The sequence below is a fragment of the Palaemon carinicauda genome, chromosome 6 (assembly GCF_036898095.1).
Source record: "Palaemon carinicauda isolate YSFRI2023 chromosome 6, ASM3689809v2, whole genome shotgun sequence".
Classification (NCBI taxonomy): domain Eukaryota; kingdom Metazoa; phylum Arthropoda; class Malacostraca; order Decapoda; family Palaemonidae; genus Palaemon; species Palaemon carinicauda.
This window is the reverse complement of record NC_090730.1, coordinates 22,140,166-22,153,741: the sequence shown is the minus strand read 5'-3', so window position 1 is coordinate 22,153,741 and position 13,576 is coordinate 22,140,166. Positions and strand designations below refer to the sequence as shown.

The 13,576-nt window shown below is 38.4% G+C and overlaps 2 protein-coding genes across 8 annotated transcripts in view; both read right to left on the bottom strand.

Moving 5' to 3' along the window:
• The window catches only part of LOC137642498 (uncharacterized), a 297,295-nt gene extending 296,128 nt beyond the window's left edge, over positions 1-1,167 (bottom strand). Inside the window, exon 1 of the mRNA XM_068375105.1 lies at positions 1,041-1,167. The gene's annotated coding sequence lies outside the window, so the exon portion shown is untranslated. The remainder of the gene's footprint in view (positions 1-1,040) is intronic.
• A 1,320-nt stretch (positions 1,168-2,487) lies between these two features.
• LOC137642495 (lactosylceramide 4-alpha-galactosyltransferase-like) overlaps positions 2,488-13,576 on the bottom strand; it is a 127,975-nt gene continuing 116,886 nt past the window's right edge. For 6 of the 7 annotated variants that reach the window (XM_068375098.1, XM_068375100.1, XM_068375093.1 and 3 more), the window contains 2 exons: positions 10,628-10,803; positions 2,488-2,617 (listed from right to left, as the gene is read on the bottom strand). In XM_068375098.1, the coding sequence (XP_068231199.1) occupies positions 10,644-10,803 (160 nt within the window). In that variant the 3' untranslated portion in view covers positions 2,488-2,617; positions 10,628-10,643. Of the gene's footprint in view, positions 2,618-10,604; positions 10,804-13,576 lie in introns of all 7 variants that reach the window. The other variant, XM_068375094.1, reaches the window with a different exon arrangement.

Genomic DNA, 13,576 nt, shown 5'->3' with positions numbered 1-13,576 from the left:
GCCAATGCATACGAGGGTGATGTTTTATTTTCTTGTGATCGTAAGTGAGGAACAAGAACCATTATATCTAACGTTGGTAATGTTAGCGTAACATTACTAATGTTAGCGAGCGCAGCTCAACATTACCGCTTGCCAGTACATACGAGCTTGATGTTTTATTTTCATGCGAGCGAAGCGAGCTAATGGCGAAATAAGAACCATTACAGATGATGTTATCGTAACAGTACTAACGTTACCGTAACGTGAGTGAAGTGATATAACATAGGGCATTATATTGGGTTTGTGACCAGGGAACTCCTAGGTTAGGTTAGGTGGGTTTTTAGGTTCTGTACCCTTTTTGTACTTTTTCATATATTGTGTAAAGGGTATATGGAAAAATTATTTAAATTACACACGATAATAATACCGTATCATTGCTAATGTTTGTAATTCCACCGTAACGTTGGTAACGCTGTGAATCACCGTAACGTTGGTAATGTTGCTAATGTTACCGTTCGCAGTACATGTGTGAGTTAAGTGACACCGAATTTGAAAAAGACATTATATTTAAGTATTTTAACAAAATATATATAAGACATTATATTTGATAATTTTAACAGAAAATATGTTTTCCTGTAGAAAATAACGTGATTTAACCGGTTTTCTGCATTACTGTTAGGGGCTATATTGGATGCTGGTAGTCGGAAAAGAATACTTTTGCAGAAAATACCAGAACACAAAAAACGGCTGGGTAGGATGGAGGTACTTCACCATTTTCGACCTAAATTAACATAAAAAGGGCATACCCTAACCTAACCTACACTAATCTATCCTGGACATTATAAGATCTTCCATGGTAACTTATAATCATCAAATTTTACGTGTTAAGCACTTCAGACATTGTATTTCCTTATATTAGCCATAGTTTAACATAAGTTAATATGAGAAGGTATTTAGATTGGGGGTAGCAATCTAAAGTAAATAAATTATTCTTTGTTACCAACAAACTAGCAAATATAAAAGATATATACAAATACTACAAATAAATACCTTATACATACATGATAATATACACCATAGAGTAAAGAATTCCAGGACATAAATATATCACGAACGTACTGAAAATATTTGCAGAAATTTAACAACTTTTTCAACTTTTCGCACACAAGAAATTACACTTAGTCCACATATAAGAAGTTATGTTGCGATACTCTTGCTTTATACTCGAATTAGAGGCAAAGATGTGAGTCTTCATAAAGCTTTATTTCAGGGGTATTTTAGGGGCATTAACGTCCTAAGTCACATGAAACTTAGATATTTTGCATTAGTGAAATTTTATATTCAAAACAATTTATGATTTAAAAAAGGCAAATTGGAGAAGTTTTGAATATGGAAGACAATATGGGCAAAACTGAATGAAGTCACGAAAAAGTTCCAAAACTAATTCTGGGAATCTCGGCATTATCAAAAGGATTTGTTTACCTTTGAAAATTACTAACAGGCTATCAAATACTTATGTGATTATCTACTTACGTAGACTTAACGATTGCCTACTGTTTCGAAATCTTAAAAATTAATTCAAGGGAATAAGCTTCAGCTAACCATATGTGACAGCACAGACTATTGATAAAAAAGGACGTAATTATGGCAAGGTTACAAGTGTGATAAGCAATAATAGATCTGTTGTAAAACCCTTGACTGCCAATAAATAGAGAAGTCGTAATTACCCTTTAAATGGCTACGGATCATCATGGTGCTAATGGTAGACTACTTCAAAAGTAGATGTTTCCATTAAATGGGCTTTTACTGTTATATTTAACTCAAAAGATTATTTTGACATAGGAGGGATCCAATGTAGTACTGTCTGGCCAGTCAAAGGACCCAATACCTCTATATTGGTAGTATCTCAACGGGTGACTGGTTCCCTAGTCAACCTACTACCTACATAATACAGTATATATACATATATATATATATATATATATATATATATATATATATATATATATATATATATATATATATATGTGTGTGTGTGTATGTGTATATAAACACACATATATATACACACACACACACACATATATATATATATATATATATATATATATATATATATATATATATATATATATATATATATATATATATATATATATATTGCAGTATGATTATACAAAGAATGCATTTATGGCATTTTCAGCGATGTGATATGAAACATTCATGTGCATGATTGAGAGAAACTATGCACACAAATCAATGATAAAATTTAATTAAAGTGTATATTTTTCCCTTACATTTTACTCCATTAAATTTTACAATCATACGATTGAAATTTAACAAAGAATATCTTGAAGTCGAAATGTGTGGAAAAGGTATATTTCTACAAAATATATTAAGGAAAAATGCTGCTTTAGCGAAAAAGGTAATATATGCGATATGATACATAGTCTAATATAGGCCTAAATTAATCATTTATTTGGTAAGTATGAGGGAAAAGAAAGGCAATTGCACATTTTAATCTTTTTACTAATTTTTTTTTAAATTAAAAACTTCAGCTTCCTTCCATTCTGCTGTCAAACTTCTTTCAACTTTTACATCATAGTGCAACTCTGCATATTCACAAACTTCCATAAACCTGTCAAAAGAAAATATGAAATTATGGATGTTCAAATGTTTAATCTCTCTTCCCCTTATCTAGATAATAATTCCACTATTGAACTGAAAAACTCATCTGTATAATCTTAAGTGAGAATTAAAAACTTCATCGTGTTGCAGTATCTCGCAATCATGGATTTAGTATTATCGAAAAGAGAGGTAATAATTGTACTAGTAAAATGAAAGGTGAAAATGGTAATAGGAATTAGGTGATAATAGTACTAGTAAAATGAAAGGTGAAAATGGTAATAGGAATTAGGTGATAATAGTACTAGTAAAAGATAGGTGGAAATGATAATAGGAAAAAGGTGATAATAGTACTAGTAAAATGAAAGGTAGAGATGGTAATAGGAAAAAGAAAGGTGACAATAGTACTAGTAAAATGAAAGGTAGAAATGATAATAGGAAAAAGGTGATAATAGTACTAGTAAAATGAAAGGTAGAGATGGTAATAGGAAAAAGAAAGGTGACAATAGTACTAGTAAAATGAAAGGTAGAGATGGTAATAGGAAAAAGAAAGGTGACAATAGTACTAGTAAAATGAAAGGTAGAGATGGTAATAGGAAAAAGAAAGGTGACAATAGTACTAGTAAAATGAAAGGTAGAGATGGTAATAGGAAAAAGAAAGGTGACAATAGTACTAGTAAAATGAAAGGTAGAAATGGTAATAGGAAAAAGGTGATAATAGTACTAGTAAAATGAAAGGTAGAGATGGTAATAGGAAAAAGAAAGGTGACAATAGTACTAGTAAAATGAAAGGTAGAGATGGTAATAGGAAAAAGAAAGGTGACAATAGTACTAGTAAAATGAAAGGTAGAAATGGTAATAGGAAAAAGGTGATAATAGTACTAGTAAAATGAAAGGTAGAGATGGTAATAGGAAAAATGTTATTTTGATAATAAAATAAATTTTTGAATATACTTACCCGGTGATTATAATAGCTGCAACTCTGTTGCTCGACAGAAAACTCTATGGAAAAATTCGCCAGCGATCGCTACACAGGTAGGGGGTGTACTCAACAGCGCCATCTGTCGTTCAGATACCCAGTACTCATTGTAAACAAAGAACTCAATTTTCTCCTCGGTCCACTGTGTCTCTATTGGGGAGGAAGGGAGGGTCCTTTAATTTATAATCACCGGGTAAGTATATTCAAAAATTTATTTTATTATCAAAATAACATTTTTCAATATTTAACTTAGCCGGTGATTATAATAGCTGATTCACACCCAGGGGGGTGGGTAGAGACCAGCAAAATATGTTTACATCATATGAGCTAAGAATTTTTATTTCATTTTAGAAGTTATCAAAATAACTAAACAAAATAAATAGGTACCTGGTAAGGAAGTCGACTTGAACAATTACTCTGCCTTTTTAAGTACGTCTTCCTTACGGAGCCTCGCGATCCTCTTAGGATGCTGAGCGACCCCTAGGAGCTGAAGTATCAAGGGTTGCAACCCATACAACAGGACCTCATCAAAACCTCTAATCTAGGCGCTTCTCAAGAAATGACTTTGACCACCCGCCAAATCAAGTAGGATGCGAAAGGCTTCTTAGCCTTCCGGACAACCCAAAAACAACAATAAAACATTTCAAGAGAAAGATTAAAAAGGTTATGGAATTAGGGAATTGTAGTGGTTGAGCCCTCACCCACTACTGCACTCGTTGCTACGAATGGTCCCAGAGTGTAGCAGTTCTCGTAAAGAGACTGGACATTCTTAAGATAAAAAGACGCGAACACTGACTTGCTTTTCCAATAGGTTGCGTCGATTATACTTCGCAGAGATCTATTTTGTTTAAAGGCCACGGAAGTAGCGACAGCTCTAACTTCGTGTGTCCTTACCTTCAGCAAAGCTTGGTCTTCCTCATTCAGATGGGAATGAGCTTCTCGTATTAACAGTCTGATAAAATAGGATAAAGCATTCTTTGACATAGGCAAAGATGGTTTCTTAACTGAACACCATAAAGCTTCAGACGGGCCTCGTAAAGGTTTAGTTCGTTTTAAATAGAACTTAAGAGCTCTTACAGGGCATAAGACTCTTTCTAGTTCATTTCCAACCATACGATAAGCTTGGAATATCGAACGATTTTGGCCAAGGTCGAGAAGGCAGCTCGTTTTTGGCTAGAAAACCAAGTTGTAGAGAACATGTAGCCGTTTCAGATGAGAATCCGATGTTCTTGCTGAAGGCATGAATCTCACTGAATCTTTTAGCTGTGGCTAAGCATACCAGGAAAAGAGTCTTTAAGGTGAGATCTTTCAGGGAGGCTGATTGTAGCGGTTCGAACCTGTCTGACATAAGGAATCTTAGTACCACGTCTAAATTCCAACCAGGTGTAACCAAACGACGCTCCTTCGTGGTCTCAAAAGACTTAAGGAGGTCCTGTAGATCTTTATTGTTGGAAAGATCTAAGCCTCTGTGACGGAAGACTGATGTCAACATGCTTCTGTAACCCTTGATAGTGGGAGCTGAAAGAGATCGTTCTTTCCTCAGATATAAGAGGAAGTCAGCTATTTGAGTTACAGAGGTACTGGTCGAGGATACGGATACTGACTTGCACCAGTTTCGGAAGATTTCCCACTTCGATGGGTAGACTCTAAGGGTGGATGTTCTCCTTGCTCTAGCAATCGCTCTGGCTGCCTCCTTCGAAAAGCCTCTAGCTCTCGAGAGTCTTTCGATAGTCTGAAGGCAGTCAGACGAAGAGCGTGGAGGCCTTGGTGTACCTTCTTTACGTGTGGCTGACGTAGAAGGTCCACCCTTAGGGGAAGTGTTCTGGGAACGTCTACTAGCCATCGAAGTACCTCGGTGAACCATTCTCTCGCGGGCCAGAGGGAAGCAACTAGCGTCAACCTTGTCCCTTCGTGAGAGGCGAACTTCTGCAGTACCTTGTTGACAATCTTGAACGGAGGGAATGCATATAGATCTAGATGTGACCAATCTAGGAGAAAGGCATCTATATGAACTGCTGCTGGGTCCAGGATTGGTGAGCAAAATATTGGGAGCCTCTTGGTCATCGAGGTTGCGAAGAGATCTACGGTTGGCTGGCCCCAGGTGGCCCAAAGTCTCTTGCATACATCCTTGTGGAGGGTCCATTCTGTTGGAATTATTTGTCCCTTCCGACTGAGACAATCTGCCATGACATTCAAGTTGCCTTGGATGAACCTCGTTACTAGTGATATGTTTAGACCTTTTGACCAGGTGAGGAGGTCCCTTGCGATCTCGTACAACGTCAGAGAGTAGGTCCCTCCTTGTTTGGAGATGTACGCCAAAGCCGTGGTGTTGTCCGAGTTCACCTCCACCACTTTGCCTTGAAGGAGAGACCTGAAGCTTTTCCAGGCCAGACGTACTGCCAGTAGCTCCTTACAGTTGAAATGCATTGTCCTTTGACTCGAGTTCCATATTCCCGAGCATTCCCGACCGTCTAATGTCGCACCCCAGCCTACGTCCGATGCGTCTGAGAAGAGAACGTGGTTGGGAGTCTGAACAGCCAGGGGAAGACCCTCTCTTAGGTTGATATTGTCCTTTCACCAAGTCAGACAAGACTTTATCTTTTCGGAAACCGGGATCGAGACCGCTTCTAGCGTCTTGTCCTTTTTCCAGTGAAAAGCTAGATGGTATAGAAGAGGACGGAGGTGTAGTCTTCCTAGTGACACAAATTGATCCACGGATGACAGCGTCCCTACTAGACTCATCCACAGCCTGACTGAGCAGCGTTCCTTCTTCAGCATCTTCTGGATGGATAGCAGGGCTGGGGGCTGATCGTCTTGTTGTTCAGCAACGTCCTCATCAGAGGGTTCCTCATCCGAAACTGATGAGGAAACGGCAACGGAGTGGGCAACGTCTGGCTCGCTGAATCCGGTCGCACTGGTGGATGCGTGACGGAGCCGGACGCAATATCATGGAACTGCTGCACAGTCTGTGAACTGTCAACAACCATGGGTGCGCGAGGAAGCACAGCGTCAACCCGAAACTGTCTAGACCGTCTGGGTTGTGCAGTCAACACCCTACCGGGTTGCTGAGGTTGACGCACTGCGTCACAACAAGTCACCTCTGCTGGTTGTTGAACGTCCTGAACGTCAACAACCACCTCCGAGCGTCGCTTAACGTCAACGTGCGGCTGGCAACCCACACTGGGTCGCATCGGTGGAGGAACCACCTCAACTGGCAGACGCGAGTAGGTTACCTCAGCGTCAACAGGGCGCACAACCGACCGGTTGGAAGGTTGTTGGCCAGAAGGTTCTTCTCCGCATTTAAGTCCTCTATCAAGGACGCAAGCTTGGACTGCATGTCTTGCAGCAAAGCCCATTTAGGGTCTACGGGAGCAGGTGTGGCAACAGACGGGGTTAGCGACTGAGGCGGAACCGTTTACCATCCCTGAAAGCCTTGTTATGCGTGACATAATAGTACAGCAAAACTTCAAAGGCTCGACAACAGCTGAGAAGTTGACCTGTAAACAACTTGGAGCGTCTCCTGGCTAGGCGCCAGGGAGAGTCTACCAGAATTGAGAAGTCTATCTGGGCAGAGGCATGAACTCCCAAGCCAAGAACTTCTCTCGTGTCATATCAGACTCTCGCTCTATAAACCAGTTTAAAAGAAGGGAAAGCAAAGGCTGTATCCCCCAAACTCCTCCTGGTGAAAAACCAGTCGCCTAGCCAACGTAACGCTCTCTAGGAGAGCGAGAGAGCACTAGCTTAAAAACAACGGCTTCGAAGTAGCTAGGCCTAGTGTAAGCTCTGACGTTTAGGCGAACGAGGAGCAGCAGTTACAAGATCCGGACGAAGATCCTTAAAAAATCATCATGATTTAATTAAAGTCCATAGGAGGCTAAGCAGCTTAAGGCTCCTCTCCATCTGACAAAGTCCTCAAGGGAATATCAGTAGGAGGGAGAACAGCAACTTCCTCATCTACAGGAACCTTGTCCGATAAAAGCTGAGTCTCTCACTGGTGCATTAGTAGCGGACCAGAACGCAACGTCATGTAACTGCTTGACAGTCTGTGAAACTGTCAACAACTGAACTGTCAACCACAACAGGTGCGTGAGGACGTACAGCGTCCACTCGAGACTGCTTTGACTGCCTAGACTGAGCAGTCAAAACAACTCTAGAATGCGGAGGTTGACGCACAGCGTCAAAACAAGTCAACTCCGATTGTTAGTGAACGTCTTGAACGTCAACAGGAGCATCAGCAAGTGGCCTAACGTCCAAATGCGGCTGAAAAACCACACGAGACCGCATCGAGTGTGGTTCTAAACAACCTGACTGACGTGACTAAGCTACGCCAACGTCAACAGAAAGCACAAAGGAACGTTAGGTTGGCTGAAAGCCAGGATATCGATGAGATAAACGGCTAGACTCAACGGACTAAACGGCAGAATAGTCTTCCATAAGGGAGGCAAGCATATACTGCATGTATTGCCATACAACCCCTTAAGGATCAACGGAAATGGTTGTGGTAATAGACGAGGGTAACGTCTGTGACCGCAACACTTTGCCTACAAAAAAAGACTTTCGGAGTCTGTGTTACGCTTTTGTTAGGCGGCGAGCAGTTATCCGATGACTGCATAGGGTCAGAGCTGTCCTAATGGCTGTAACCAGGAAGCTGGACCTGTCCTGAAAGGACTGACTTTCGCTTAAGGGCTTCGAAACCTTGTGACAGGTTTCTTATGCGAAAAGCCTACGGATGGCGAGGAGAAACAACGTCTCTCCCGTCTTATGGTAGGGGAGATCTTGGTAAGAAACACCCGATACCATAGAGGGAAAACGTCTGTTCGTTGGTCAAGGCCTCTCGAACCCATAAGTCGTTTGACATTACTTCTCCCCTGGGCTTGGGAGCTTGCAAGAGGTCCCGGACTAGGTGAACGACAGGCACGAACAGACGAACCCTCGGACGCAACACTGTAACACTTTGCGCCTCGGACGCAACACTGTAACACTTTGCGCATATCACTTTATCACTTCGATTTTCTGTTTTGCACTTATTTCTACCTGAAACACGCAATTCTACCCTTCATTAAAAGGTAGTAATTGCGAAATTAGTCGTATAATGCAAGCTCATAATACCTGTACCAGCAAAAAACAGAAAACATATTTTAAGATAAAAAGAAAAATCAGTGGCTGGGAAAGAGACTAAACACCAGTTCATATAACTACGTTTTCAATCTCTCACCGCACATAGCCTGGGGACAAGAATAAAAACCTAAAAACGTTTTATCCTTCCTCCCCGTACAGAGACTAGGGACGAGAGTAACACGAGAACAACGTTAGCCGCTTGAACGGAACGTTTTCTCTCCTCTCTCTCCCTCCGTCTCTATCTCTCTCTCTCTTTCTCTCTTGATTTCGCACCTAAGAGAAGAGCCCAATTATATATCGTCAAAAAAAACATGTTATTTGACTAAAGGAAAAAACTGAAAGGATTTTCAAATAAAAAGTTCCTTTAAATTAGAATTTAAAACATTTAAGCTAAGAAAGAATGAACAAAACGTCAGAATCGATTTACTCTTACTGCAAAGTGAAACCGTGATACACTCTCTCTCTATCGTAACGATAGAGCGCATGTTGAACGTCCTGAACGTCAACAACTGCGTAGCATAAAAAACTAATGTTAGTTCATCTTTGAAAACAGTACGAAGACTATCAAAGAAATTCTTTCATAAAATATTACATTTAAAAAGTTTTAAATCCTTTAAAAGCTAAAGACGATATAAAGGGCTCAAAGTTGATTAACTTCGGTTTCCAAGTTAGGACCGCCTACTCTCAGGAAAGGTCTATATAAACAAAGCATTAAAATTTATTTTATATGTTTATAAAAAATGGAAAGTTAATCGAAGAGGCCTAAAAAAGGCGGAGAGATATAAAATATATAGAGGAAAATCTATAACGTGATAAGATATTACTAAAAGTCTAAACACACTTCCGTCTAAGGGAAGGGTCGGCCATTTAAAAGTGAAAGAAAGTCCATACTCTCTTTGTCACCATAATTAAATCTATCCAAAACGAGTTCAAGTTTTAAGATGAAGATAAAACACCTGCATAGCGAAAGCTCAAAACTAGAATAGTGTACTTCACCAAATAGTTGTGAAAACAAATCCAGTTAGCAACAGCGAATTAGTAGGTCTTGCCGGTAGCCCGACAGAGAGAAAATTGAGTTCTTTGTTTACAATGAGTACTGGGTATCTGAACGACAGATGGCGCTGTTGAGTACACCCCCTACCTGTGTAGCGATCGCTGGCGAATTTTTCCATAGAGTTTTCTGTCGAGCAACAGAGTTGCAGCTATTATAATCACCGGCTAAGTTAAATATTGAAAAAGAAAGGTGACAATAGTACTAGTAAAATGAAAGGTAGAAATGGTAATAGGAAAAAGAAAGGTGATAATAGTACTAGTAAAATGAAAGGTAGAAAGATAATAAGAAAAAGGTGATAATAGTACTAGTAAAATGAAAGGTATGAATGATAATAGGAAAAAGGTGATAATAGTACTAGTAAAATGAAAGGTGAAAATGGTAATAGGAAAAAGGTGATAATAGTACTAGTAAAATGAAAGGTGGAAATAGTAACAGGTAAAAGAAAGGCGATAATGGTACTAGTATAATGGAGCGGGAAATAGTAATAGGAAAAAGAAAGATGATAATGGTAATGGTAAAAAAAAAAAAAAGGTGGAAATGGTGTTAGGAATAAGAAAGGAGTCAATAGCTTTGATATATTTAAAGAGGACCAGAAGATCGAAGCAATGTAGCCTACATTATCATTCATCTGCGTATGGTATTAGAATTAAATGTTAACCAATTTATTACTTTATAACGATGAATCTTACAGGAATGTAAGATATATATTTTATATTTTAAATAGTGGTCAACCTCAAATTCGATTAAAACAAGTTCTTCCAAGGGAGAAGGTGGAGGGTGATATGGAGAGAAGAGGTTTGGTGGAAGAAATATTAAATACTCTAATACAATGAAATAATAGCTAATTACTCGAATAATGTTGACTTCCTTACGCGAAACTTGCTTAGACTACAACGTCAGGTTAGCTGCCAGAGTGATCCGGTAGACTTCCGGGCAGAACTTTTTGGCAGTGACGTCATAAATGGAACCGTCTCCCAATTGTGGGGTCGAGTCCACGCTGAGTTTGTTCCAGATGTGGAGAGCATACGCTGTTGAAACTTTCAGGAATCTGAAATAGAATAATTGATAACTACTACTACTACTACAACTACTACTACTATAATCTGCCCTGTATAATAAAGAGCAAGTGACTAGCTTTATTTTTACATATATATATATATATATATATATATATATATATATATATATATATATACTGTATATATATATATATATATATATATATATATATATATATATATATAATGTATATATATATATATATATATATATATATATATATATATATATATATATGTATGTATATATATATACACAAACACACACACACACACATACACACACACATATATATATATATATATATATATATATATATATATATATATATATATATATATATATATATATACAAACACACACACACACACATATATATATATATATATATATATATATATATATATATATACATATATATATATATATATATATATATATATATATATATATATATATATATATATATATATACATATATCCGGTCACGTTCAGCGACACTGCCAGACATATAACTAGTCTGTCTCTCCCTGTTCCTTGGGTATGGGGAAAGGGAGGAGTTATAGCCTAGTGAGAGGAGGTACCACTGAGAATTACACTCGGAAACCACAATCTCCCACAAATTGCAAAAAGACTGCCATGTTGTAGTTACGAAAGGGGGAAGGGGGTGTCAAGTGATGAATCTGTGTGTGAGGGTGTGCGTACATATCTATCTAAATATTTAGCCGTCAGTTTTGACGGGCAGCGTACACTAGTGACGATGATAATAATAATAATAATAATAATAATAATAATAATAATAATAACAGCCAAGGGGTTAACTATTATTATTATTATTATTAATAATATTACTTGCTAAGATACAACCCTAGTTGGAAAAGCAGGATGCTATAAGCCCAGGGGCTCCAACAGGGAAAATAGCTCAGTGAAGAAAGGAAAAAAGGACAAACAAAATATTCTAAGAATAGCAACATTAAAATAAATATCACATATATAAACTATAAAAACTTTAACAAAACAAGAAAGAGAGAAATTAGATAGAATAGAGTGCCCGAGTGTACTCTCAAGCAAGAGAACTCTAACCCAAGACAGTGGAAGACCATGGTACAGAGACTATGGCACTACCCAAGACTAGAGAACAATGGTTTGATTTTGGAGTGTCCTTCTCCTAGAAGAGCTGCTTATCATGGATAAAGTCTCTTCTACCCTTACCAAGAGGGAAGTAGCCACTGAACAATTACAGTGCAGTAGTTAACCCCTTGGATGAAGAAGAATTCTTTGGTAATCTCAGTGTTGTCAGGTGTATGAGGAGAAAGGGGAATCTGGAAAGAATATGCCAGACTATTCGGTGTATGTGTAGGCAAAGGGAAAGTGAACCTTAACCAGAGATAAAGATCCAATGTAGTACTGTCTGGCCAGTTAAAGGAGACCCCATAACTCTCTAGTGGTAGTATCTCAACGGGTGGCTGGTGCCCTGGCCAACCTGCACTGTAATTGTTCAGTAGCCACTTTCCTCTTGGTAAGGGTAGAAGAGACTCTTTAGCTATGGTAAGCAGCTCTTCTAGGAGAAGGACACTCCAAAATCAAACCATTGTTCTCTAGTCTTGGGTAGGGCCATAGCCTCTGTACCATGGTCTTCCACTGTCTTGGGTTAGAGTTCTCTTGCTTGAGGGTACACTCGGCCACACTATTCTATCTAATTTTTCTTCTTCTTATTTTGTTAAATTTGTTATAGTTTATGAAGGAAATATTTATTCTAATGTTGTTGCTGTTCTTAAAATATTTTAATTTTCCCGGTTTCCTTTCCTCACTGGGCTATTTTCGCTGTTGGGCCCCCTGGGCTTATAACATCCTGCTTTTCAAACTACGGTTGCAGCTTAGGAAGTTATAATAATAATAATAATAATAATAATAATAATAACATATTCGTTCCACCGTTGGTTTCGGCACAGTGTCAAATCCGGACGTCGGACGTCGGATGCCGTCCGGGAGAATAGAAAACCGCTTGTATCACCGGTAAAGGCGCCATAATACGCCACTTTTTTTACACTGGTATTTTTCACTGATACTTTCTGTTATTTCATGAATAAATGTTCGAAAAATATTGATTTATTTTCATTTTATTGAGAATAATCTCAATCGGACGTCAACATTACACTATTTAACTGCCCACTATTTTACCCTGTTAGGGCCTGGGTGGTTTGTGTGTGCATCGTCTCACACTTACATGCTTATATGTAAAACTGCTTTTGTTGTATTTCTACTTGTAGTCTCATGTAACTTTTTTAAAATAAACTAGTCTAACATGCGGTTTGTTTGGTCGAGACAAGTGCAATTAGGATATCATTGTTGTAAATTTCTTGGCAACTAAATGCAGGGTAAAGGTAGTGGTAGGCCCTTTCTCCTTATGTTACTTTACAGCCGGGTAAATTCTTATCTGTGACTGCTGATTGGCGACGTCCGGCTTTTATCCTAACAGGGTAAAATAACGGGCAGTTAAATAGTGTAATGTTGATGTCCGATTGAGATTATTCTCAATAACATGAAAATAAACCAATATTTTTAGAACATTTATTCAGAAAATAACAGAAAGTATCAGTGAACATTACCAGTCATAAAAGAGAGGTGTATTTTCGAGTCTTTCCCGGTGATACAAGCGATTTTCTATTCTCCCGGGCGGCATCCGACGTCCGACGTCCGACGTCCGGATTTTACACTGTGCCGTTGGTTTCTAGTAGAAACATTGACGCAAACTTTGTCCT